Raw genomic sequence first — 27,660 nt, forward strand, 5'->3', positions numbered from 1 at the left:
GCATCCGGGCCTGGACAGGAGTGCAGGATGAGGCGCTTGTTAGCAGCGGCTGTGATTTCACTTTTAAACGTGTGGGATTCTTTAAGATGAGGCAGAGTTCAGCTGTGTTCTTCAGTGCGGGGGAGAAGCAGAATGTTGTTCCAGCTATGGTTCAGGGGTCGGGCAGGCCGTTCGTCTCCATTGTATCCAGTCTGTTTCAACCATGGATGTACAGTATTATAAGAACTGGATACCGGATTGGCAATATGGCGGCACGTCGATCTTTCCCAGTTGCCACTCGAGGTACTGCGGCAAAAAACATCCCACGGGCCCAAAAAGTATTTTCCCCATAGACCGCAATACAAAAACAAACGCATTTCAAACAGCTGACAGCACGACTGGGACCTGAAACGCGATTCCTAGCAAATCTTTCTATTGTAGATTTTTCACTTATGATCTTTTAGTCCTTTAAAAAAAATTGATAAATAGATCATGTGAGTTACAGAGGCGTGATGGGAAGTGACACTACCGTGCATGCTCTATGGGCCCGTTCATGCAGAAGTCAAAAACTTTTTTGGTATATGCGCATGGAGGAGCAACTTCATTGAAATGAAAGGGCCGCCATCTTGGAGTCTGGGGGTTTGGTTTAAACGTACAAGAACATATGTAGACAGCAAAACAAAACAAAACAAAAAAGAGCATAAACACAGGTGCACGAGGGCTCTCGAAGAGGTTGCGGCGAGCGACAAACACACAATCCAAGCATGCAGCGTCCCCGCAGCCCTGTTCAAACTGTGTGAACAGCCACGCCGGCCCACATCGGCCAACCTGCAGCCTGCAGCCTCTGCTTACACAGCTACACAACCCTTGATGACACCAAAACATGGCAAGATTACAAATCATGTTCACAATGTTCAGAGTGGAAAACCGTGGGTGAAACACTCCCCTGCGTTCTGTCCGTCGGCCCCAGGTTCCACTTCATTAACGCCCTGGTCTGAACTCTGCGACCTCCACCTGCAGCCCGGTTCAAGGTTGTATCGGTGAATCGGGGGGAGGGAGAAAAAAAGTTTGTGCAGTTTTAACCGTGTTGTGAAATCCTTCACAGTAATACTTCAGATGACCTTTGACATTTTCAAGTGCCTTTGGCAGAATTGAAGATTGTTACCTTTGAGAGACATGTGGATTTACTCTCCTGTTTAGTAAACACATCAAGACACACACACACACACACACACACACACACACACACACACACACACACAGTCCTGTTAGGCCCACATGGAAACTTTCAGGAGGCTGAAAAAAGTTGCGTAACAGGCGTCCGGAGGAGTTGGTGTCAGTGCGGCTATTAGAACAAAAAAAACAAAAAACCCTTGCGCGCCGCTGCCGCTGCGATCGTCTCACTTTGGTTGGAAAAAACCTTTCAACCACTTCCTGTATCGTATCAGCAAAAGCAGGGTTTTCTAAAGTCCGACCTGGTTGCAGAGACGATGTCAAGATGGCAATCGACTTTGCAGATTTTAAAATCCTATTTTTTAAAAAAAAACTAGCAGCAAAAACCGGCTTCTAAACAGAACACATGAATGCAAAATCTAGAGCACAACAAAGCGCAGACACTTTGTAGCTCTTCACCCGAGGACCCTGCTCTCCACCGCCCCCACACCCCCACCCACCCTCCAGTGTCCTTTCATCCCATCATGCATCAGTACAGCATAAAGGCCGTGAAGGAGCAGCTCTCAATAGCACCTAATCAGCCACGGATGCACGGCCGCATGCTGTTTTACGCCTAATAGCTGCTGTGTGTTACATAACCTTCTTTTGTGAAGAAAGGTTCAATAACGCTGGGGAAGTAGCGTCTGTTGTGTGATCAGACTGGTTTTACTTGCAACTAATTATAGGTAATAGTCAAAGTAAGTATGTGAATCACAGATGTGTCACTCTGCAGTAGAGTGTCTTGTCAGTGGTGCCCTGCAGCAGCCTGGGCTGGCTGGTGGTGCATTGCATCCATTGTGGTAAAACACAGAAGTGCATGTGCGGCTGGTGTGCGTTTATGTGAACTTGCACCTCTGTCGTGAAGATGGCTGCACCTCCCTCCTCCCTCCTCCAACGGATCTAAGCGGAGAAGCATGTATATTCATTAGAAAATTAAAAATAAATTATTATTTGTAACAATAATAATAATAATAATAATTATTATTTACATTGAACATAATCTTCTCCTTCCAATCTCGCAATTGGTTGACGTCCACATGAAGAGGAAAGAGAAATCTTTTTTTTTTTTTTTTTAATTGTGTTTCAACTTTTGCTTTTTTCAAAGTTTATGAAAATATGAAATATTTTTACGAAATATAAGCCTCTCGATTAATGAAAGTGAAATAAAATTCAGGGCATTTGAATTCATAAATAATTTTTAATCTGATTAATAATTTTAATCTGAAAGGTCTGTTGAATGTTATTAAAACCACCAACCGCCAATCTCTCTCTCTCTCTCTCTCTTTGTCGTGCAGTGTTCATATCCGAGCAGGAAACGCGCGTGATGGAAACATTGTTGAGTGCGCGGCTAAACCTCTTTTTCCTTCCTCTCTTCCTTCCTGCGAGGCCACATTTACTCTTCAGGGGCCCGCGGTGACAAAGGTACTAGGAGGCCGCCGGATTTACGCTTCGACCTGCGCACCTGTCGCCACCATGTGACGAAACGGTGGTACTGCGGGGAAGGAAGGCACCCCATTGATGCCGACATAACTAAGACCAATTTTCCATTTTTTTTTCTATTTTCCATCAAAATTTATTTTCCATTAACCACTAGTTCAGTATTTTATTTTTAACGCTGTTCCTTACCTTTTCACCTTTATTTGCCTGGATCTAGATTTGTGTTTTTTTAATCAGACTCAAGTATTCCACAAATTACACAGCAGCAACCAGAGACAAGGGTACATTTCAACGCCACACCCACAAGTCCACACACTTGTATTCATTTAAACAACTTTTATTTATTAAGTTTTTACAAATAAAGTAACAAATTTCACCGTATTGTAGCGCAAAGCGCACTCTTTTTTTATTTATTTATTATGAAGCTTGAACACTCTATACTTAGTGCAAAACATACCTTTAAAGGCTGCAGATGACTCCCTACATGTATTTCTTTTCTGTGTTTTTTTTTTGCATTCATTCATCCGTGTGTTTTTTTTTTTTGTTTTGTAACCCAACCACTTTGTACAATGTCAAACACAATACAGGAAGAAGAAGAAGAAAAAAAAAAAGAAAACCATTGAATTAAGTTAGATGTCACTAGAGATGTTAAAACAGTTGATAAAAACAAGAGATCAAAAGAATAAATGTGAAAGCGTTGGAGAGCGCAGAATATTTAGTAACAGTCTGCAGGAGGAAACTGTCGCTGCGCCTGAGACACAACATCCAACAGGAAGCAAGCGGCATGAAGGGTGAATCTGTGTGTGTGTGCGTGCGTGTGTGTGTGTCTGAAAGGCATCACTACTTCACATGAGGCCACTACAGCAACAAGCACGACCTTATGAGTCCTAAACAGGCAAGAGGTGCGATAAGAACGTTAGTTTGATGACGACTATCACTGCAGCGATTCACCAGAAGAAAAGAAAAGAAAAAAACAACAACTACTTTTCCACTGCAACTCCAGAGAAAATGTTCAACCTTTTCACAGTAAAAGTCCTACACTAGAACTACGTTATGAACCTCGGCTACCATTGCACCTTGGATGTGGACTATCACTCTGTAATCTCTGATGTCACACTGTAACATTGAACCGTTGGCGGCGATGAAGTCAAGACACGTCAAAGTCTCCTCAAAATTCTACTGTGCGGGAAGAATAAAACTATTTGAGACTCCAGCAACTGCAAAGTGGAGGGGAAATAAACTAATCTGGCAACCAAACTACTGAAAAAAAGCCAGTGAATGCAACTTTCTGACATGACATGGCACTGAGTCGGTGTCATCATTAAAGGGTTTGCCTTCTAGTAGCGGTAAAAAAGAAAAGAAAAAAAAAAGAAGTGATGAACTATAGCAAAAGTGGCTCAACGATTATTCACAGCTTCAACCAAACTCGCCTAGTAGTAAAAGTGTCGCATCTAGAAGTTTCACCGTCCAGAACATCCACCTGTTTGTACAAACTCTCCAGAGTCGCCTCGGTGCTTTCTGGGTGCATCCAGCACAGAAGGACAATTAAAAAAAAAATAAAAAAAAAGGGAAAAAGAAACATACTGTTCCAACTGTTTAACTTTGTACCGGATATGTGACAAGTGAAAATGGAGGACAGGCTGACTAATAAATATCACTTCACTCCACCATCGTTACAACTGGTACAATCAAGCACAGCAGCCTCGCCTCAACCACTGCGACGCCCATGTGTCTTTTGTTTCATCCATGGAAAGAAGAGTCAACAAATGATAACAAAATGATAAAACAACGCAACAATTTTGTTGTTCTTTTCTCAAACAGCCATATATATATGTATGACCCTGTGTATATATTTATATACACATATGTATATACATACGTGTATATATACATATACGTATATATATATATATATACACACATATATATACATACATACAGTATATGTGTATATATACATATACGTATATATATATATATATACACACATATATATACATACATACAGTATATGTGTATATATACATATACGTATATATGTATATATATATATATATATACGTATATGTATATATACACATATACTGTATGTATGTATATATATGTGTGTATATATATATATATATATATATATGTATATATATATATATATATATATATATATATATATATATATATATATATATATATATATATATATATATATATATACATTGGCAAGAGCTGGATTACTTTTGCAGGGTCACCTTTTGGGTCACTTTTTGGTCCTCGTCAATTAAATGTGATTTACAAGCACCCAGCTGTCGCCCAAACTGCGCACTGGCTGAGCTTTTATTTATGCGCGCTTGACATCCGGTCAGTACCGTTTCGGCAGAATAACAGTGGATGGCTCTCACGTTTTTGTTCATTTCAAACACGGATGAGAAGTTTTGCGATGGGGAAAATGTCCCCGACTGTATCCTGCACCTCTTTAAGTACAGAGTGGTCCAAGCTTCAGATACAATCTTCAATATCTCTCTCCATAAACTGAAAAAATAAATCCCCCCCCCCCCCCCCCCCACACTTTTATACTTTCGCCCCTCCTCCCCCGCAAATATATTTACATTTAAAACCCTGAAAATGGCACTGATTAAAATAATCTTCTCTCCGTCTGCCGTCGCCTTGGTGAGTTGCATAACCACTTTCATATTCAATCTCTGCGTCCATGCGAAAACATCCCTCTTCCTTTTTCGGGGTGAAGTGGGCGGGGTTTCAAACTCTGAAGCAGCTCGAAGCAAGAAGAGCATCTTTAACCCCCAAACAACAACAACCAAAACTCTGAATCATTCCCGACCCACCGCCAACACCGTGTTCACCCAGCGACACCCCAACACTCCCAAAACATGCTGTTAAGTGTGCTTACTGTAACCCCCTCCCCTCCCCCACCCCACCCTCCATTAGTCCTCCAGCCACCCAACCAAACTCCCCGAGGAGACACGCGACAGGAAGTAAGCAAGGCACTAATAGGTCCCCACCGGTGCTGACTGGAGGCACTGGGGGAGGGGAGGGATAGAGGGGAGGGGACACATCCAATCATAAAGCAAATAAAAAGAGAGAGAGAGATAAAAGACAGATTACTGTTTTCAAGTACATTGAAATGGACACCGTTGGTTCATACATTCACATTCATCTGACAAAACCAGGGGAGGAAGGGAGGAAGAGGGCTGTTTAAAGTGTCTGATATATAAGTACTGTATTAAGAAACAAACAAACAAACAAACAAAAAAAAAATAGCTAGCTTTTTCATTTTATTACCAAGGTATCGACCGTCCTGCCCTTAACCCCGTTTTGCCTTTAGAACCCGCCCCGGGGGTCTTTCAGTTTCAAAAACCCAGAAGTGAAGTGATGTGTTGTCAGTAAGGCATCGCTTTCAGATCAAGTCCCCGGCGACTGGAGCCAGGACGGCTATTGGCTGAGGGATTTTGTTTGTTGTTTTTTTTCACCCTCCTCCCCCACCCCATTTTCTTTTCTTTTTTTTCACATTTTTGATGAGAATCCGTTTCCGAAACACAGCAAATTGAAAGTGAGAGGACCCCCGAAGCAGCCCCTCACCCCCTCTCTGAACACCGTCGTTCTGCATTTTAACATTTCACGACATTTCACCCGAAGAAGAAAAAAAAAGTTGAGAAAGAGAGAGAAACGAATGTTGTCCAACAACACCGCGGATGTAAAATAAAAACGACAATAATAATCACAGTGTTTCCACATCGGACGCCGATGTGAGCGCATATGAACAGGTCCGTTGACAGAACGCGCTCTTGTTTTTTCTTTTCTTTTTTTTCTCTCCGTTTGCTTTAAATAGAATAATCATTCACAACAACAACAATCATGTCAACAATGTACATCGCAACCGCTTCAATACAAACGCTGAGAACCAGCCTAAGGATGAACAGAAGCACTGAGGCATTAGTCTGTGGGTGCGCGTTAAAGGGCTACTGCGCCTCCAACAAGGTGCATCTATTTACACGTGTTTGTGCATGGCTGCGTGTGTGTGTGTGTGTGTGTGTGTGTGTGTGTGTGTGTGTGTGTGTCTGAATGTCTCGTGCATCAAGTTTGTGTAATTGTGTATGTATGTTTTCGGGGGCAGCAAGCGAAACCAAACCCAAACCCCCCAAAATTTTTTTTAAATAAAAGTCAAACAAACAAAACAACAAAATGGAATCATCAATGTATGACATTCTAAAAAAAAAAAAAAAAAAAAAAAAATCGACAGACAACACCTGTACAGAGAATTTGTGATCGCAAGGCCACTTTTTTTTTTTTTTTTTTAACGCAGACTCCTGTATTGTTGGGGCCGTTTTTTTTTTTTTTTTTTTGATGTTGTTATTGTTGCTCTCTGAAAAGCTGTTATTGCTTCAACCGACGGCAGACGAGCGGAGAAGAGGATGGAGGGAGGCGGCAGGAGGGAGGAGGCGTCTCTGTTAGCGATGAGCAGCCGGCCTGCTGTTTAAACCAAAGGCTTTCCCTCTTCGCCTACTTTCTCTTCTCTCTCCACGGTTTTTAATCACAATCCGACGAGACAAAAAAAACAACTTTGCTAAGGCTCTGGGCGTTCTGATTTTTTTTTTTTAAATGTGCGTTTGTGCTTTTAATGGTGAGGAATTATAATGGGAAAAAAAAACAAAAAAAACAACCCTGCCGGGCTGCGAATGGGCCATAAGTCTTCTTTTGACGGTTCTTCTTTCTGAAGTGACGCAGCCTCGTGCGCATCATCTGATGCGGGACTTTGGATCACGCTCAGCCAGGTGTTCACCGGCTGGCTCACTTCAGCGGGGGGGGGGGGGGGGGGGGGGGGGGGGGGCTTTCTACTGGAGAAATGCAATGGCGCACATTTGCTTTTGTTTGTTTGGCAACGAGAGCGACGAATGAGGTGCCACTTTGACTAAAGGTGCCTTGCAACGACTTTCCTCCAACGTCCACACAGAGCGATGGTGTTGCTCATTTGGATCTTTTGAGCCGTACCTGCCTGCACGCACAAAAACAAAACAAAACAAAAAAAACAAGTAAAACCATTATCACCGTGTCACCCTGTCAAATCCTCTTTGGCCTTTTAACATTGCACACACGTACACACACGCACACGCCCGTCTCTTTTTCTATGTCTTCCTTGAAGCGTCTGGCAGGCTGCTGCTGCTACAAGCAGGGAGGGGGGGATAGTGTGACTGCCTGGGGTGGGGGAGGGGGAGGGGGAGTTGGAGCCCACGGCACTCTGTTCGACACCAGTCCAGTCCAGTCCAGTCCAGTCGGGCCGGGACCCAGGCCCGGCCCTCACCCCCAGCCCTACGTGGTCCTCAGGTTGGGTCCTCCCGGGTTGCTCACGGACTTCTGCAGTGTGTTGGCCGGGTGGAAACCCTGGAGGGGCCCCTGGCCGGGGATCTGGCCCTGGCTGCCCACAGTGGCGGGGTAGGGTCCCAGGGGCTGGGAGGTGCTGACCAGCAGAGGTCCTGACTGCGGCGCCGACAGGCTGTGAACCGGACCAGACCACTGGGCGGCGCTGTAGGCAGCGGTGGGGGCGTAGTGGACGAACTGGGGCGGAGCCGAGGAGGCGGGGGCGGGGGGGCACAGGGAGCCCTTGCGGGCGGCCAGAGAGGTAGCAGTGGCGGTGGAGGGGTTGGCGGGCAGGTGGGCGGAGCCTCCAATGGTACTGGCGCACAGCTGGCTGGGGGCGGAGAACTTCCTGCCCAGACTGGCCGACTGGATGACCTGCAGGACGAGTCGGTTTGAAGTCATTTGCTCATGAATCAGCTGATTTAAACCTCCTGGATCAAAACTCAGAGGCAGCTTTCACCTGTGGGCAACCAGGCTACTAAACACCTGACCCCTATCCTAGCTGTCATCTGAAATCTGTTGTTGTACATGGTCATTTCTACATGCTTATTTACTTACTCTCTTAATGTTTTAAACTTGTTATTCCTAATTGTTTGTACTTACAATCTTATGACTTACTTTTCTTACTTTTTTTATTGCCCTATGGGCAGAGAGCTCAACCCATTTCGCTGTAGCTACCTGTGGCAATGACATTAAAGGATTTTTGAATTGGCTTGATTTTGAACTCACCTCATAGCTGTGTCCCTGCGCCGGGGCCTGCTGCAGCTGTTTGGCGCTCCTCTTCCCCTGATGAAAACGACAAAATGGAACATTTGAACCCGGCTGGACTGGCGCGTCATTAATCCCTGCTGAAAGAGTTGCGAGCCTCCACCTGCGAGAGGTTCATGGCGTCCCGGGCCCAGTTGTCCACCAGCTTGTGGAGGTCGTCGGTGAAGGTTCCTTTCCTCTGCTGGGGGACTGACAGGCACTGAGAGCCCCCCTGGCTTTGGGACAACCCCCCCGAGCCACCCACCGCGTTGGTGCTGTTCGTCCCTGTCGGAGGGGTGGGGGGAGACAAGGGAGGAGGAAGAGGAGCAGAGAGAAACGTGAGATTCCGTTCGCACAGCGACCGTCGACGTTGACTGGGTCGAATGGAAATGCGTTTCCCTTGGCAGGGGGGAGGGGGCGACCGTTAAAATGGGCTGTAACATGGTGACGGACTGGGTTTGATGGTGGGTCAGCATGTCCGGTTACGACTGGTAAGTCTTAATGACGGCAATGATGGCAATATGAGAGTTCGGCGATGCTCAGGCGTCGTTCTGACACCAAGTCGGGGTCGGACAAATTCCACACCTCCGTCAGACTGCATCATCGTATCTGTGTGCAGTCACGACCTCTGGGATGAGTCAGTCTTGCGGTTTATTACAGCCTGACCACTAGATGGCACTCTATCGACGTTGCACGCAGCCAAGCCTGTTCACAGGGCAAATGGAATGGAAATTTGCATGTGTACGCCATAATCAGCAGGAATCCTTTCTGCACGTCAGCACAGAGCTGCCAGAAATGCTAAGAGGGTGAAAGAGTGCAGCTCTCTCTGCTGGTTTGGACCAATGAGGCAGTATTTGCATGATGATTCAAAATCAAATATTCTTCTAGCAGAGGCGTGATATCCAAGGATCAGCCGGTGGAAACTACACGACGAGCCACGTCATGCCAAATAAATCGGAGGAGGAGGACGAGGAGTGAGGAGAGGAGCAGGAGGGTGCACGACTGAGTAGCAGCCGTCCAGGTGTGTTAGCGTGCGTGAGCGGGAAGGAGGGACGCATGCAACTCGTGGCCGAGTCCGTGCCGCCAGGTCGGGTCAGTCACTTCAGTCCCAACGGAAGCGACTGAGCCGAACTGATGTCCCAAGCTGGGATCCGAGAGATCGCAGCCGATCTCCGGAGCAGGAGGAGGAGGAGGAGGAGGGGTGAGGATGGAAGACGGAGGCGGTAGGGAAGGATGGAGCGAGGAAGGGAGGGAGGAAAGAGCAAAAAGAGAGATAGTTACTACAGAGCTGGTTGCAGGGGCAGACTTTTTTCACCATCTTCCCTGCGCGGCCCCGGAAGACAAACGAGTCGGAGGATCGGGAGAGAGTGAGAGTTAAAACCCCCCCAAGCACACGAGTCCACAACCACAACACAGTGCAATGCAGACCCCCAAACCCACCAACTACTCTTCTGAAGGCAAGTTGCCCAAAAACATCAACAACTGCCACAGCAGCAGGCACTTGTTAATGGTTTGACGTGGAACTTAAAGGCCCACTGTGTGTGAGATTTAGCGCCATCTGGTGGGGAAACAGGCTATTGCAGATGGAAGAACAAGAGTTTGGTACGTTTGGCATGTAGCAAATTAAAAGAAAAAAAACAAAACAAAAACAGAACAGCTGAGAGCCTGAAAGCCCACAACTGTTTTTCAAGCACACTTTGAAACTTTTGGAAAGCTCTTGCAGTAAAACTGCACTTGCAGAGAGTCACTGTGTGACTGCGGCTAGAAGATGCTTCTGGGCAACAAACCTCCTGGTTCTGAGTTCTCTCTACAGCTCACAGGGCCAATCCAGATCTGGGTCTGCGTCGGGGATCAACACTGCCAAACAGTCTTTCATTTAAAGGATAAATGAATACATCTCTTCTCAACTTCTCAAGGGTAATTTATGGCGTTAACAGTGCGACCCATGTCTGTCTCTCTCCCCTCCTGGCTGTGCAGTGATGCAGGGATGGGTGAGAGACAGGTGGTGGTTTAGGAAGGAGTGCTGTGGGGGATTGGGAGAGAAAAGGGTTCGAGCTGCAGAGGGTCCACAGGCATTAACACGTGAAAAAAAACTCTAGTAGATGTCTCATCAAGGTTAAAAAATCAAGAGAGATCTTTTTTTTTATGAGGGGAGGGGGGGGACAAGTTATAAATGAAATTGGAAGCACAGTATTTCTAAAACTGCCAGGACATTTTCTGAGTCACAGCAATAAATCAGGTTTATTTGAAACAAATAAGAAAAGGGGGGGAACTGAAACTGAGAAAATTTTCAAGTTCTGAGTCCGGCCTTTCTTTCTTTCACCGTACTTGGAGTCAAAATTCACATGAAACAATCTTTCAGTTCAGAGTCAGTAAGATGTGGAAGATTCAGAGTAACTGACCTCTTAGGAGCAGAATTCAGCCAATAGAAAAATTATTTTGCTGCTGGTATTATGTTTTTTCATTTTTACACTAATCTACTGGGGATTAGAGTCAGAAACACTCGCAATAATACGAGGACGGGGTCTTCCTGGTTGAGGGAGAAACAAGACCCGCAGGAAGTCCACGACTGATGCAGGAGTGAAAGGAAAAGAGGTCGCGAACGAGGACGACTAGTCACAAAAGAGAAGAGCAAAGAAATGTAAAGCGTTACACACAAAGAGCCAAGCAGGGCGTACTCAGAAAGCGCGTCCTTCTGCCGCCAGGCTTGAGGGCCAAACGCTCCGAACCCCAGCTGAACTTTACACAGCCTGAAGGAGGGTGAGGGAGGAGAGAGAGAGAGAGAGAGAGAGAGAGCAGAGGAGCACAGGACAGGCAGAGGAGGTGAAGAGGACACGAGTGAGGAGGAGGGGGGGGGTGTGGGGGGGGCACACAGGAAGAGTGCAACCGTTAGCCGTCACAGTTGTGTTTGCACAGAGAGAGAGAGAGAGAGAGAGAGAGAGAGAGAGAGAGAGAGAGAGAGAGAGAGGTGCATCTCAGTGTGAGGAAGCGAGAGCAGGTCAAAGGGCGCGATCTCCGCATAGGCTCGGGGACCCCCAACCCCCAACCCCCGACTCCCCCCTCCCCCGCAGGCCGAGGGTCCTACCTGGGGTGGGCGCACACAGGCTGGGGACGGACAGCGCCCCCTCGCTGGTGTAGGCCGAGCACAGGTTGTTGCTGGAGGCGGAGGGCTTGAGCGGCTGGAGCGGGGCGCCCGGGTTGGCCCCTCCGCCCGGGGCCAAGGCGGCCAGCTGGCCCGGGTACATGGCGGGGACGCTCTGGGCGGATAAAGTGCTGCCTGGAGAGATGGCACGGAAAGCAGAGAAGCAGGAGGGGGACAGCAGGGCGAGGATATAGACAGCAAGGTGGGAGAGGGAGAGGAGGGAGGAGGGGGGAAAAGACGTGAACACACACACACACACACACACACACACACACACACACAGATCAATAACGGAGAGATGAGACGCCCGCCACCGTTCATAGATACACGCACACCCACACACAGAGAGACAAGATGGGGGAAAGCAGTCAGAAGTGTTGTAGCTCCGAGTCTGCTCCAGCGGTAACACCCACATGCACGTAAAACCAAGCAGATAAACGCACACACACACACACACACACACACACACACACACACACAAAACGCACACATGTGCACATGTATGCATAAACAGAGAGACGGTGGTGACGTTAGGCAGCGCAGTGCACTTCGAGGTGCTTTCCCCCCAAAAAAAACAACAACACGAAAAACAACACTGAACAAGTACAACAGCGTGGATCCATTTCCTCTGCTACTTTTCAAATCTGTATTATTCACTCTAGACTCCCGGTGAGCCTCTTTCAGACAATATTGTTGTACAAAAATGTTGAAAAAGTGAATTTAGCTGGATGTTTATCTGGGAATACTAGCTCATTAGTTGAAGCGGGTGTATTTCAAGAGTTCTGGAGATCATAAAGAAAAGTTCTGGGATGATTAAACTTGAAAAAGAAGAAAATTAGAACAATGTCTCTTTTCATTTTACACTGAGTCAAATGAGGCCAAGTAAAACCGTAAATCTTTTGCTGTATGAAATGAGGGGGATTGTCACGAAGAAGATCTTCACGGCCTCACAGCCGTGAACATCTTTCCAAGATGGGGGGGGGGTGTGGGGGGTGTTGTTCCCAATGACTTTCAAAAACTTTAAAAGGGCCCATATTGGGATGTTATTAATAATAGTGGTAGTCAAACTGACAATCAAGCTCCAGGAAATGAGTCTGTGTTTATGTCACAATAAAGTCTGAAGTCATCTGAAGTATTTGTCAGGGAGATGGAAGTAATTAAATGAGCCTAATTAAAATGGAAAAGGAAAACACAGCCACAGTCTGGTGAGTAACAAGTTAAAACCACTGGGGGGAGCGGAATGTGGACGAGCGCTCACCTGGCTGTAACTGACTCTTGCTGCTGTGTGCAGAACTGGTTCTGGACGATTTGGAGGATTTGCTTTTGGTCGGTCGTCTCCTCCTGCCGGTCAGGGTGATCACGGGCGGGAGCACAGCGGCAGGTGGGACCTGGGCGGCGGCCGAGAGACGAGCAGTTAGCTGCAGGTTTGCTCAACACGCACACCGCGGTGTCACAGACGCCAGCTACCTTTCCGAGCTTGGTGAAGAGGCAGTCTATTTCCTCCTTCTGTCGGCTGTGCAGGGCCTGAATCTCACGCATGTGCCTGATGGTAAAAGGAGGAAATGTTAAAACAAAAGCAAAAAACAACCAGGCAAAAGGGGAGTGGGGAGAAAGTTGGAGTAGAAAGTGCTCAACATTTATTTAAGGACTCTTGATCTCATTCTTTCACGCCCAGAGAAGGACGGACTTGGTGAGAGTGAAGACTGGACTGGAGTGGTTTTCCTCACAGCACTTTCATGTTTTTTTATTTCTTTTTTAACAAGAAAAGGTGTCATGAGGACAGAAAAACAACGGGGGAAAGTCAGGGAGGAGAACAGAAGGTGACTTGCTTTTCTCTCAGGAGGCGGACTTCCCGTCTGAAGTCCTCGTCCTCGAATTCGGAGTCGTTGTCGCTGCTGATGTAGGAGTTGTTGAAGGAGTTGTTGTTCAGACTGGGCAGAGAGGTCTTGTGGGCCGGGTCTGGGCTGAGAAGCGGCCCCGGATCACTGGGGCCGTTAGTAGCCTGGGGGGAGGGTGGTGGAGGCTCCTGGGCTCGGCTGACTGAGAACCTGCCCACACGGGCCTCAGGATTGGTCGTAACCTGAAGGTGAACGAAACCCAGTTTTAAATCTGTGCTCTTCCCGAAGTGGCCACATGGCAGCACACGAAACAGGAAGTACCTGGAACCTTCCGATTGTTGTACTGGGCTTGGGAGATGGGCAGGGAGAAGCCATGGGGGACGGCTGGAGGGTCTTCAGAGGGAGTCCGTCCACAACATCTCCTCCCTTGTCCCCGCCGACCTTCAGAGGAGTGGAGGAGCCCTTGTGCAAAGTGTTCTCCGGGCTGGAGAGGGTGGAGGACGAGGACGAGGACGAAGAGGAGGAGGAGGAGGACGTGGTGGACGAGGAGGACGTGGTGGTGTTGGTGGTGGCGGAGGAGGACTTGGTGCGGGGCGGCGGCCTGGAAGGAGGTGCCTCTGTGGCCAAGGAGACCTGAGTGGCAGATTCGAGATATGAGAGATCAGAGGATCATATATACAAAGTCTCCATTTCAAAGAAAATGCATGCAAGTATTTAGTCCCAGACATCAGCTCTCAGTGATGTCACAGAGGGCACTGAAGCCTCACTGGTGCCTCTGTCAGGTTAGTCACCGCATTTCAAGCTTGAAGTTTGTCCTATTTAAGGTACATAAAGATAATTTCCCCCATGAGCCTCGTGGTGAACAAAGACGTTCAGGCTCACCTGAAATCTTCCCAGTCTAATTGCGGGACCATGCGAGGATGCCGGTTCGTCCTCCAGAGTGAAGGGAACTGCAATGAAATTTAAAATATGTTAGTGACAAACACACACACACCAGAAACATGAAGTACACATTGATAAATAGAAATTACGTACTTTGCCCAACGGGAGGAAGACCACTGTGAGAGCCCTGGGTTCAGCACAAAGAGAGACATTTACAAATACATTTACATCAAACAATGTTAGGGTGTAACGTTTTTTTTTTTTTTTGAGAATGAGAAGAGAATTCAAATGCGTGTTGTGTGTTGTTTTTTTTTTTACCTGTGTATGTGTGCTGACGGGAACTGTCTCTGGACTGAGAGCTCTCCGTAACTGGGCATCAAGGTCCTCGAGGGGCTGCTGGGACTGAAAAACAACAAGGTGAGAAAAATAAAGAATTAGACGCGAGATGACATCTCATGAACAAAAGGTTGAGTTTGCTTTTTTTGTCGAAAATCTCGGAGGCCATTAAAAGTTAATTCCTTAAGAAAAAGACAAACAAAGAAACATGGGCTTTGGAAACAGTGGGATTCTCTTCATGGAGTCGAGCGAGAGTGAGTGAGAGTTACATAACAAAGGAGAAATGATGTCGCTGCTTGGCAGGTCAGATTTTTCCACAAAGGAGCTACAAAGTCAAGAGGGAGCTCTATTTTTGGACGGCAGCATTCACAGCCACAACAAAAGTGTCTGGAAGCACCGAGTTGAGCGAGCTTCCCGCTCCGGAGCGCTCGTCGTGTCTGCCGCCATCCAGTTGCTCCCTCATCCCACTTCCTGTCCATGCTTCATATAAAGCATAAAAAAAAAACAACCAGTGGCTCCTCTTCGCTGTTTAATAATACTTATGCAGCTTTGCGCTCCTTAAAGGATCCTCAGGTGGATTTATCCTGTTTTTTCGGGCCTGGGGAGGAATCTTTTAACGAGGATTAAAGGCCTTTCTGCACAGCGGACGTGGGAATTCCATGATAAACGCACAACAGCCATCACCACCATGAAAAAAAAAAACACTGCATGACACTGAAGGCAGAGAAGAAGCGATGGAAACACCTGTATTACGCAAGGTCCGGGGAAAGACGGCAGAAGTTCTGAGGAAGGAGAGCTGGCCTGGTCCAGAGAAAAGGAAAGAGTTGGAGAAACGAAAGAGGAATGAGGAGTTTGTTGAGGAGGCCTTAAAGGACGCGGGGACCGTTGGCATGCAGGCAGAAAAGCCCAGCTGAGTGATGAGTGATTGATGTCACTCGGGGTGACTCACCGGTCCTCTAGATAAGGGCGCTTTGGATGGAGTGGTCTGGCCGAAGGACGAGGCGGACACAACGCTAGCAGCTACCTGCGCGGGGGCGGAGCCAGAAGCTCCGGGGCCCTGGATGGGAGGGGCCGAGCCCAGCGCCAGGCTGGAGGGGGTTTGGGGGGCGTTGGGCGGCTGCGTGGAGACCGGCGTGGTGACGGGCGTGCACACGCCCTTCGGGGACGACGTGCCGCCCACCGAGACTCCGGGCACCAGCTCGCCGTCGCCCTGGCCGTGCGGCACTCCGCCACCCAGGTCCATGAAGAGCGAGCGCAGCTTCATCTCCAGGGCCTGGATGTCGTCCGGTTTGCCCTGGGACTCGGCGGACGCCTCGCACCTGGAGGAGACATGAGTGGGTGGGGGATAATTCATCTTGACCTTAATTGTTACACACAAACTGAAAGTGCAAAACGCAAAAGATATTCTAAAATGAAACCAGTCATTGACATAGGGCAGCGCATTGCTGGCACCCTAGAGAAAAAAAACAGGGCTCAGTAGAATATGGAACTATCACGTTTTTACGTTTTTTTCATTTTACAGGTTGTGTGATGACTTGAGCGTGAGACGTGTGTGTGGCCGCCTCTCACCTGGTGTCACACTCCCCGCAGTGGGCGTGCGTCTGCCCGGGCAGGGCTGCAGTCTGGGGCTGTGAGTGGACCAGCGTCGGCTGCACTGAGGGGACGTTGGCGGTCACCGGCTGGAGGCCCACGGCAGAGGAGGACGAGGGCGGGGAGGAGGTGGAGGATGAGGAAGGGGGAGGAGGCCCAGGGTGGGGCGCGGCGGGGGGCACCAGCTGAGGTCCCGGGAGGGCCATGGTGGGGACGACGGAGGAGGAGGAGGAGGCGAGGATGGGCCCGGTGGTGGAGGAGCTGGGGGAGATTGACGGGCGGTCGAAGGAGACCTCGGCGGAGGCGGGTGGGGAGGAGGAGGGCGGGGACACTTGGGGGGCCGTCTGGACGGGGGGAGGGGAGGCGAGCATCGCCGGGGGGACGCTGGCCGGCGGCAGGGTGGGAGGGGCTGAAGCGGCGCCGGCAGCCGATTGGTTCTGAGGTTGAGCGAAAATTTGGAACTGTGCTTGGGGCTGAAGGACGGGCTGATTCATCGAGGTGGGAGGAGGAGGGGGGGAGGCGCATGGAGGGCTGAGACAGACGGCCGGCATGGCGGAGGACGAGGGGAGGGGCTCCGCCACTGACTCCTCCCTCTGGCTCAGACTGGCGGCGGGGGCGGCATCCACTGCGGCGGCTGCAGCAGCAGTGACCGCGCTGGCGGCCTGGGAGGGAACCGAGGGCGCCGCGGGCTGCAGCGGGGGGAGGGGCGACTGAATGAAAGGCGGCGCCGTGCTGGGGCCGGCATCAAACTGGTTCTGTCTCAGCTCAGTGAAGGCTTGCTGCAAGCTGATGGCTCCGGTGGACTGGGACAGCGCCAAGCCTTGGCCCGGAGTCTGAGCTGGAACCGAGGCCGGCAGCACTGAGAGGGAGAGAAAATAAAAAAAAGAAAGAAAGAAAGAAAGAAAGAAAGAAAGAAAGAGTTTAAATCCCCCGGACTTCATCCTGTTTGCAGTGAGGCTGAGCCTGACCCAAAAGTTCCTGTTTCTAAAGACTTGGACTGCTGAAATGAGTGCAGTTATAAAAAATAGGACGGGTCATGTGTCCGTTAGTTCTGCCCTTCCAGCCGTGGGAAAAAAAATTGTGCTAAAGTTTGTTGATAGATATGTAAATTTAAGGTCCCACGTTAAGCAAAATTCACTTTATAAATGTTTTCCAAAGTTCTTCCTTGACTACTTTAGATTGCTCCACTTTACTGAAAGTATGTTGAGAAGACAGTTCTGGAAATCAGCCCCATGTGATGTCACTAATTGCACTCTCTCAGACATCTTAGCTGTATGTTTAGCCTTGAAACTGCCTCACTGACGTCTTGTTCTTATCATGATCTGCATCTGTTTAAAAGGATGAATCTGCTGTTTTCTTGAGATCTGTACAGCCTTATCATTTAATTGATGCTCGTGGAAGAAAAGCTGGTGTAATTCCACAGGATTGCCTGAACCAGGCTCACACACATTACAAATGTGCTTTTAAACATTGTTTGTCAAATGCAAAAGATGTTTTGCTTTGGCACAATGATGTTAAAATTCCACAGCATCTCACAAACAACGTACATGGAGTACCAGCATGTTCTCGAATTTGGACAGAACATTTGCGCAATTTCCTTTAAAAGCATTACAGGCTAATCAGATAAGAGTCCCGGTGAGGTAAAGCACACTGGCTGCTCTGTGTGCCTTAAAGGATAATTACGCTGCTGTTCCTGAAACGACCTGGGTCTCATTTTTAATATATCTTGTTTTCTGTTGTTCTTGTGATGTCTAAAAATCCCTTCCCCCTCCGCTTCCACACACACACACAACACACACACACACACACACACACACACACACACACACACACACACACACACACACACACACACACACACACACACACACAGACCTGTTTCTGCCGGAGACACGGTGGAAAGTGGGGGAGGAGAGGTGGGAAACATTTGTTCCTTCAGCCGGGCTTCAGGTACGGGGCTGACGATGAACCTCCGGCCTGCTGAATGAACCACTTGTGCCGTTGCACTGGGAGGGATGTCTGACAAGAGCCAAATTCATTTATCAGGTTAAAAAAAACAGTAGCTTTCTTTCATGACCGTATTTATTTTTCAGTGTCACTGGGTTTTACCTGGCATGGGCACAGATATAGCTGGGATCTGCTGCTCCGTATCACCAGCCATCTAGAGGGATGAGTAAATATTGAAAGAAAACACTGGTGTTTTTTTTCCAGCATGGAAAAAAAGCAACGCTGCTTCCCACAGTTGGGGAACAGAAAGAAAACACGAAAGCCTCCATAGAATAAAAGCTGGTACTCACCTGTTTGTTTGCATCCAGACCCTTCTGATCAGCATTCTCGATGACCTCTCTGACCTGCTCGATGAACGACTCCCTCTCACTCTCCAGGATGAACTCACTCGCCACCTGGCCAGAAAGTGATTGGTGTGTCATAACAACAATACTCTGTGCACTCCAGAGGCTGTGGGTGACTGACCGTGGGTGGCCCAACCAGGAGTGAGGAGGAGAGTGTGTTTACCATGATCTGAGCAATCTCCTCCGGGTTGTCCCCGTCCAGGTCGAACCTGAAGGTCACCATCTTCCTGTTGTGAGTCTCCAGCTGACACTCGGCCACTCGGTCTCCTCGGCTGGAAATCTGCATGCAGGATGGGTGGGCGGAGGGGGCGTTAGCGTTTCGCAAGGCGGCTCGTTAGCAAAGAGGAAGAGGAGAGAGTCCCTCCGGCTTTGTTCTTACGCTGAGGACGTTGAGCTTGGCCTTGGCGATCTTCTCGTGGCGCGATCGACTTCGCACGGAGCGCCTCTGGTGCCGCTTGACGGAGCGGCCTTCGTGGCGACCTCCACCTCCTCCCCCCGCTGCCGCTCCTCCTCCGCCCTCGTTGCCGTCGCTGAGGCCCGAAGTCTCGGAGTGGCCGCTGAGATTCAGGGTTGCAAAGTTCAATCACCCGTCGTAGGTGAAGTCCTGGATGTCTTTGGTCGACGTGCATCATTTCTTACCTCTCGATAGAGGAGAGAACCTGAGGCGGCTGGAGTTGGGACTGCGACAGCTCGGGCAAAGCCGACTAAAAAAAAAAAAAAAAAACGCACGCGCATTGGGAAATGAAAGGGTGAGCAACACACCGGGATGCGTTGAAGAGCACAAGAGAATAAAGTTGTGGACAGAAGAGGAACACAGTCAAGCTGCAGAATGAGAATCAGCAAAAAGAAGCAAAAGCATGAACCACCATGGAACAACAATGTTGCTGGATTATATTTTGCTAAAACATCATAATCAACTCATGCATCTCAAAAATGAGCTTAATAAATTGCAAAAACTAAACATTTTTTTCCTAAAAAAAAAAATCAACTTGGACCTTTTCCTGCAGAGTCAAATGAACTGGGTCACAAAGGCAGTACGTTCAGGCAGCAGCCTGCTTTACCTCGCTTCAAGCCTAATACACTGTTACACTGGCCACTCTTAGCAGCTTTCCTTCCATCACTTTTGCCATATAAACATGAAAACGCACAACTTAGCCATTCAACTCCGCAGACGCGGACAGAGTGGACAGGGAACAACACTTCCACCTGGCGGCTCGGGGCCACCCAGTACCTGGATAGAAGCATCCATAGGAGTGTCGGGTGGGGCGGTGACTACACTGATGATTGGCACCACGGTGGCCAATGGCTGGGGCACAGGAGGAAGAGGAGGAGGAGAGGAAGAAGAAGTAGGGGGAGGAAGAGGAGGAGGGGGATGGGAAACAATGCTCGGACGAGGAGAGGGAGGGGAGGCCACGACAACTGTTGGCGCGGGTGGGGTCACCAGGGGAGCAGCAGATGCGGCTGCACTGAGCTGAGAGTAGGAGGAAGAGGAGGGAGTCAGACAGGGGGAAAAAAAGTACAAGAAAGAATAAGAAAAGAGGGAAGAAGGGGAAAGAGGGGGAGCAGCAAGGCCAGGGGAGGGAGGGGAGTGAGGAGATGCCGAGCAAAGATGGCAAATCATCAAAGGAGGTGATTTATGGCTTCACAAGTGTCATCACTGAGCACAGAGCAAAGACACAACCACCAGGCAGTTAGCGGCTGGCGACACTTAAAATAGCACAGTGACATCAGTGCAACCGCAAACAACTGCGATCCCTGCAGACCACAGGCAACATGGCTTTGTACGTACTGGGGGAGCAGGAGTAGCGTCGATGTTTTTGGCTTTATTGCTTTATGAAGGTGGGTGTCCATACTGGGCACCTGCCCAGGACGGGCTGCTCCAGGACATATTAGCCATGTCAACCACTGAGGGAATGTGCTCATTGACTTGCAAGACATGCTCTTAATCACCACAATCGTCAGTGGGAGAGTTTGGAGTGAGAGTCCAGATGTGTATCACCAAAATGAGACAAAAACAAATGCACAAATACAAGAGGGACTTCAAATACGTTCATCCACCACCCAAAAAAACACGTACACACTGTTGCTAAGGGATGAAACACACACAGAGACACGAAGGGGCAGATTCAGATTCACGGCAAACCAGACGGTGTGCCATTTTCTAATTATACCTGAACTAGACCGAGCTGGGCCACTTGGTAGAGGAGAAACAGATGTTCTAAACTAGGAGACGGGCTGAGGTCACAAAACTTTACCCACACACGCAATATCCACGCAAACGGACGAGCACAGGGGACCAGTAGTCATGTTAAAACACACACGGACGCACACGTAGACAGAAACAAACCCGGTGATGACGAGCACATGTCGCATGCAGAGTGAGCCGGAGACAGAAAGGCAGAAGAAGAAGAAGGAAAAAAAAAAAAAAAACTGAGCTTGCAGAGAGAAAAAGAAGCAATTCAAGAGGAGCAAAAACATGCAGCATGGTCCAATAAAAACAACACTGAAAAAAAAAGGTCAAGACTGGATGTTTGCTTTCCTCTTTTAAATTGTGACTTATTGAATAACCGCTGCAGTCAGTTGACCAGAAACGTGATTAAAATGAAAAGGAATCAAAGCACTTTTCTGTTCGAATGGCTTTGGAGCGGCCCAATGTTTTCGCCACGGTGTAGAAATGCACCTCAAGTAGAGGAGAAACACCCGTAACAGGCAACGGTTTGCACCTTAAATGCAACCGCTGGATGACAGGTGACTTCAACCAATGTTCAAATGTGCATAACTGCTCCATTCATGAGCCATTAGGTGCAAGTTTGGTGGCAAGCCTGCAGGAATGCGACGCTGACTTCACAACACAACAGCACTGTGGCGACGACGTACCTGCACCGGTGTCTGAGGCAGCGGTGTGTGTATGGGACTCTGGAGTGATGCGGCATTCTGATTGGATGGAACAACCTGGACGCAGCGAGAGCGAAGGAGAGAGAAGTGGAAAAGAGAGAGAAAAAAAAGAAAATAATGAGGGGAAAATAGCCTCTGAAATGGAACATTAAAAAATAGGCACAAATATCCATTTTAGGTTTGATACTTTATTTTTGGTCCCTATAAATGGTCCCTATAAATGCATGCCGAGAATAAACAACGCTAAACTTGTGTCCGAGCAATGGGAAAGAGTTTATGTGGGAAAAAAATCAGCTGGGAACTCGCTTAATCAAATTGACTTGTATGTCCTCCAATAAAATGCGAATAATCTCCCTGCTTGGAAGTCACCCAGCAGTGTGTTTTCCCCCCCCCCATCACACCATGTGACAGCACTCAGGAGACATTACCTGGAAGATTGAGGTGCGACAAATGAAGTAGCCGTTTAACGTGCATGTAATTACAGTAGGTGGATTCAGCTGTTTCACTAATCCAAATGATGAAAATCCAAATGTGGTCAAAAACAACCAATTTCATACACGGTCAAATCTGATTAGTTGTTTGCTGAATGACCACAGGGCGGGCAGGAGAGCGGCAGGCCCGAGGAGATAGAGTGACATTTAGTGTTTTAAGACGTTTCCAACCTGTTGGGGCGTCCCAGGAGGTGGCGGCTGGGCGGTTGCAGGAACCAGAGGGGGTCCTGGAGAGGGCTGTGGGGGCGGAGCCTGAACCTGCTGCTTAAGGGACAGATTTAGGAAATGACAGACAAGGCGGACGGGGAGGAGGAGACACAGAAGGATGGAGGATGGGAGTCAGTTAACGAGAGAGAGAGAGAGACAGAGAGAGAGAAAGATTGGCCAGAGGAGGAGAAAAACACAAATCCCAAGTTAGAACCTATTTGGAGCAGACTGACTGATGCGCATGAGTGCAAACACAAGGCACGTCTGCTGTGCTCTAGTTACTAGGTCTAGTTGGCCTTCTTGTGTTTGCACGCATGGACAAAGACGACGCGTGTGCACGCTAATATACTGCCACAACAGATATATGCACACCCACTTCTACTGTATGCATATATACACCTTGTAGTTGTACAGCACGGGGGGAGGGTGACAGTTAGGCAGGGTGTGAGTAAAGGGTTTTTCTATTCCATAACATGCAGGTCAGACCTTGAGTGATTAATTAGCCAAAAAAACAAAACAAAAAACAAAATCAACACGCCACAGACGAGAAGTTGGAGGACGGATGGCGCCGCACGCAAAACTTCACTGCTGAAGGCGACAAATGAAACTTTTAAAATCTCACTTCTGCTTGGTCATTAACTTCAGAAGGACAGACTGTGTTTTTCCTGTCCTGTTTGAAATTAAGACAAAGCGTCACGCGCGCCTGCCTGACTTCTTAGATTCAGCCGCAGCAGCATGAGACCGACGCAAGCAAACAGTTACAGAATGACTAAACCCTTAGAAAGCTGTATGCAACCGTCCACCTGTCATAAAGCCCGACTGCACAAAAGTGCAGGTCGAGCTTCACGCAAGCACGTTGCACCAACTACCTTTACCTACCTTTTCCTACCATCAAACACAGCTATCAGAGTTATCGCTGCTATTCTAATACACATTTAAGGGAAGTCGAGGGGATGAAAATAAATGCCACGACAGAAGAAGTGAGGGAGAGAATAAGCCAAAAAAAAAGAAAAGAAAAAAGAAACATGGGCGGACAAAAGCGGTTCAAAGAAAGCAACTGAAAAAGGGGGGTTGACAGTGATCATAACAGCATTCTAAGGGTTTAATGGAAATGAACGGTGACCTTTGAACCTTGTGCGGGGTGTTGACTTCCAATGAGAGAAGGAAATAACTGCACAACTTGCAATAAATGAATGAATAAATAAATAATTAATTAGTTAAATAAACTGACAAAACTTCAGCACAGTAATACAAAACAACAGGAGGGGTTCTACATGTACAAATGAAAACTCCTCTGACTCATTTGTCATTTGTCTAAGCCCCCTCTGGTTTTGTTGTATGTCTCTGTGTGTTTGTCGGTACAAATCCACAAAGTCCCACAAGACGAGACTTCAAATCTCACAGTCTCAGAATAAATTTTTACTGCTCCAAATATTCCAACACAATGTTGGAATCTATGAATCTATAATTTTTGAACTGATTAAAGAGCCAGGCCTATTCAACCAAATGGACTTGAATGGATTCGTACACGTACCAAATTACAAGTATACCGAACATTGCATACAGTATACCTCCACAAACACACGCTTCTCATATACATTCATATATGAACATACAGACAAAATTTTACTTACTCACAACGACATATATAAACAGAACATTGACATAGAGGGAGGGTGGCTTAGACGCTCCAACACTGAGTCTGTCTCCACGGATACCTTGTGTGTTACTCTTTAAAGACATCTACCACCCATTGATCAATAGATAGATCGATAGACAGAGAGAGGGGGAGAGAGAGAGAGAGAGATAAAGAGAGAGAGAGAAAGAGACCATCTGGAACTTGACATTATGTCTAAACTGAAAACTCACAAATCTTTCTGAAAACTTTTTTTTCCCTTTTTTCTTTCCTAATGCAACAAACAACGAAGGCAGGCTATGAGACAGACTTAGTGTTGCAGTCGCAATATTTCTAAATAGGATCCAAAGACTGCACGATAACAAGTAAGCGCCAGCTGGGTGGGCAGGGTATCAACAAAAACAGGGATTGTTTCAATGGCCTCCCGGGTCAAGTTACTGTCAAAGTTGCTTTACGTCGAAAGACTCACTTTGCTCGATGAGTTAAATCTTTTATGAGCCGTCTTGTGTTCATGTTTCACAAGTGACCACCAGCATAAAGCCGTAAAAGCCAATGTGTTGCCCTACATTTCAAACACTTTTTCCATTAAAAAGCTATTTGTGAATCTTTGCTATAAAGCAACTTGTATACTTTTACCTAGTAACTGACCCAGAGGTCAAAGGGTGACTTTAAACTTAGTACCAGAGTGGGGTTAGCAGCCTGCATGGCCAGCAGTGACTCATGGTATGTCATATCGGGTTGAGCTGGTACCACCCCGCCATGCCGGGCCCAAGCACTGTGTATCAGAGTCTCCAGCTGTGATGATGAGGATGATGATGTCGCCGCTCCCACGAGCGGGAGCTCAGATGACGGAGTGGGAGGCAGGAAGTTCAACATGGAGGGCGGATGTCCGTGCGGCTCGAAAGGAAATGCTCCGCCGGATGAGTCGTAGAATGTGGCGGAGGATGACTGGGGGATGGACTGAGCGGCTGAGGAGTCATACGAGGGGTGGAGGAGGGGTGGCGGAGGCGGTGACTGGAACTCCCCGGCGTCGGAGGAGGCCAGGGAGTCGCTGGAGGGCTCCGGGCTCCTGTCTTTGGCGGCTAAGGCTGCGTGATGGAGGAGGAGGCTCCCCGGGGGCAGCGGGAGCTCCGGGCTGATGTACGCGTAGAACTCTTCGGTCACCGGCTGCAGACGGCTGTACGTGCCCGATCCGCCCGACGCGCTTCCGGTGTTGTCCTCCAGCGGGAGGTCCATGGAGCTCCTGCGGCCACGGTACAGTCTGGATGCCAGCAGGGCCGGGTCCCCGGCGGCCGCTGCAGCGGCGGCAGCGGCAGCGGCAGCGGCCAAGTGGAACTCGAACACGCTTCCTGTCGGGGGCGGGCCTTCAGCCAGGACCGGCGGGGCGGAAATGGAGTAAGCGGGCGAGGGGGCGTGCTGCGCCGGAGCATAGCAGCCGTCGGACGACGAAGATGGAACAGGAGCGATGGGGGGCGCGCTCATGGGCGCCAAGGTCGGCGGGACAGGGCTGTGCGTGCTCATCCTCTGGATGAGGTGCGGGTGCAGAAACGCCGGCTGCGGCGGAGGGGGGACGGGCTCGAAAGCCAAGCTGGCCGCCGCGGCCGCAGCCTGCCGCTGCTGGTGGAAGGCCAAGTGGCCGAGCGGATGTGGCGCCATGGGGTACCCTCCGTACGCCATGGCTTCGTAGTGGTCCAGCAGGGCCGCTTGGTTCAGGCTCAGCCTCCTCACCGTCTCGCAGCGCTCGGCTCGCACGTCTTTGTAGCCGTACACAGCGTCGGGCTGTCCGGGGAAGTGCAGCGGCTCCCCGACGCCGAGTCTCTGGGGGGCGGGTGCGAAACCGGGAGTCATCATGTAAAGAGGGGGGGCCTCGACAGCCTCCAAGCCCGAGAAGGGGTGCAGGCTGCTGCCGTATCGAGTGTAGGTGGGCTGGAAGTGTCTGGTGTGAGCCTCCAGGATGGAAGTGCTCTTGCGCCGCTGCGCGTTGTAGGCCTTGGGGGGCGCGGTGGGGGGTGGTGAGAAAGAGACGGGCCGCTCGGGGATGGAGGGGTACATAATGGTGGCGGGGTCTGGGAGGGTCGAGAGAGGCACGCTGCCTCCAGCTCCTCCCCCTCCTCCTCCTGCTCCTCCGCTGTAGGGGTGTGGCATTGAATGCTGCTGTGACAATGAGATACAATGGATTTGAAAAAAAAAAAAAAAAAAATGAGACACAGACCGAGAGAGAAAACCACAGCCAAGACCCACGTGAGAATGGAGGGGGGGGGGGAAACAGGCTGTTAAAGACCGAAATTTCAAGACAACACCAGGAGGAGAAGACGAAGCAACAAATTCATTCTTTCCAGATGTGACTAGGACAGAACAGGACAGGACAGAACGTGCCCAGAGGCCATTAAAAGTGATGGTGTGATGAAGCAAAGTAGGTAGCACGTACAGTAAAACACGGATAAAACTAATGCAAAGCAGAGGCAAGCAAGACGGCCACGGTAATAAAAGCTGGGAGAGGCATCCAGAACGAGCAGGGGGGAAAGTCGTGGGGTAGTGAATACAGAGGGAGGACCAGCCAAATGTGGGACCTGAGCAAAATAATATCCTGAGGCATCTGCAAACAGGAAATCTGTCTTATTACAGAGCTCATCTCTGCAAAATGCAGACCTTTAAACTATGCACACAAAGGCAGGGAGGAGGATATAATTCAAGAACCCGTTATCGGGTGTCCTGAGCTGCGGATACGCGTTTGTTTCTGCGGGAAAAAGGTTGAATTATTATGTATCCAAATAATTCAGCCACTAGATTTATGCATTAATCAGTTATTTAAAAAAGGCTGGTGGAGAGGTTATGCCTTTTTCATTAGATCTTCACTGCTGGATCATAGAAAAAAAAAAACTTTTACAATTCAGCGTTTGTGACGGCAGATGAGCACAATGTTAGATTTGCACCAGAGAACAGAGTCAGAGCGCAAAGGCTGTCAATCAGTATTAAAATGGAGTGTGTGTGGTGGCTGAGCAGGGGGAAGGCGAGGGAGCTAGAGAGGTGACGGAATGAGACAGCAGGTTCTGAACTCCAACACTGAGCTCGTCTTTAAGATGAATATATCACTTCAAAATGCCTTGACTTGAGAGAAGTGGCTTTTTTTTTTTTTTAAATAGCTGTCCTCTTACTTCCAGGGCGTATTCACACTAGGAAAGTCCTTTAATTCGCTTTCTTTGGTCCGGACCAAAATACAATGTATCTTTTTTGGTTTGGTGCGGTTCCTTTTCGCAATTTTCGCAAGAGTCCCAGGAGTTGACAACAAACCAACATGTGTGCAAAGATCGTTCAATCATTGGACAAAACGGTCTGGGGCGGGGTAACACGGTAACATACAGAAAGCAAACAATCATGGAGCTCCAGCCTGCTGCACTAGTTGTGCTCATAATCATTTTTTTTTCCAGACAGTTGCGAGCGTTTGCAGGAAATTTGGAGCATCAGAGGCTTTTGATGCAATGTTGATTTTATGAGGAGATGTTTGCCATTTTGCAACATCGAAGACGTTTTGTAAGAACCGTCTCCTCAT

At 48.6% G+C, this 27,660-nt stretch overlaps 1 protein-coding gene across 11 annotated transcripts in view; it reads right to left on the minus strand.

Moving 5' to 3' along the window:
* Positions 1-5,741: 5,741 nt before the first annotated feature.
* The window catches only part of wnk1b (WNK lysine deficient protein kinase 1b), a 67,667-nt gene continuing 45,748 nt past the window's right edge, over positions 5,742-27,660 (minus strand). The window contains exons 12-37 of one of the 11 annotated variants that reach the window (XM_076030159.1): positions 24,792-26,261; positions 22,439-22,531; positions 21,759-21,833; positions 20,113-20,352; positions 19,521-19,585; positions 19,261-19,438; positions 19,045-19,161; positions 18,828-18,932; positions 18,640-18,691; positions 18,406-18,549; positions 16,510-17,389; positions 15,890-16,259; positions 15,685-15,741; positions 14,923-15,006; positions 14,758-14,791; positions 14,605-14,672; positions 14,044-14,355; positions 13,714-13,964; positions 13,352-13,427; positions 13,143-13,272; positions 11,828-12,019; positions 11,400-11,492; positions 10,024-10,065; positions 8,867-9,027; positions 8,725-8,781; positions 5,742-8,370 (exon numbers count right to left, since the gene is read on the minus strand). In XM_076030159.1, the coding sequence (XP_075886274.1) occupies positions 7,948-8,370; positions 8,725-8,781; positions 8,867-9,027; positions 10,024-10,065; positions 11,400-11,492; positions 11,828-12,019; positions 13,143-13,272; positions 13,352-13,427; positions 13,714-13,964; positions 14,044-14,355; positions 14,605-14,672; positions 14,758-14,791; positions 14,923-15,006; positions 15,685-15,741; positions 15,890-16,259; positions 16,510-17,389; positions 18,406-18,549; positions 18,640-18,691; positions 18,828-18,932; positions 19,045-19,161; positions 19,261-19,438; positions 19,521-19,585; positions 20,113-20,352; positions 21,759-21,833; positions 22,439-22,531; positions 24,792-26,261 (5,769 nt within the window). In that variant the 3' untranslated portion in view covers positions 5,742-7,947. Of the gene's footprint in view, positions 8,371-8,724; positions 8,782-8,866; positions 9,028-10,023; positions 10,066-11,399; positions 11,493-11,827; positions 12,020-12,117; positions 12,276-13,142; positions 13,273-13,351; positions 13,428-13,713; positions 13,965-14,043; positions 14,356-14,604; positions 14,673-14,757; positions 14,792-14,922; positions 15,007-15,684; positions 15,742-15,889; positions 16,260-16,509; positions 17,390-18,405; positions 18,550-18,639; positions 18,692-18,827; positions 18,933-19,044; positions 19,162-19,260; positions 19,439-19,520; positions 19,586-20,112; positions 20,353-21,758; positions 21,834-22,438; positions 22,532-24,791; positions 26,265-27,660 lie in introns of those variants that run through there. The other 10 variants (XM_076030160.1, XM_076030158.1, XM_076030163.1 and 7 more) reach the window with 10 other exon arrangements.

The sequence above is a fragment of the Nelusetta ayraudi genome, unplaced genomic scaffold, assembly GCF_046127955.1.
Source record: "Nelusetta ayraudi isolate G7.1 ecotype Tasmania unplaced genomic scaffold, CSIRO-AGI_Nayr_v1 ptg000027l, whole genome shotgun sequence".
In the NCBI taxonomy this organism is placed as follows: Eukaryota; Metazoa; Chordata; class Actinopteri; order Tetraodontiformes; family Monacanthidae; genus Nelusetta; species Nelusetta ayraudi.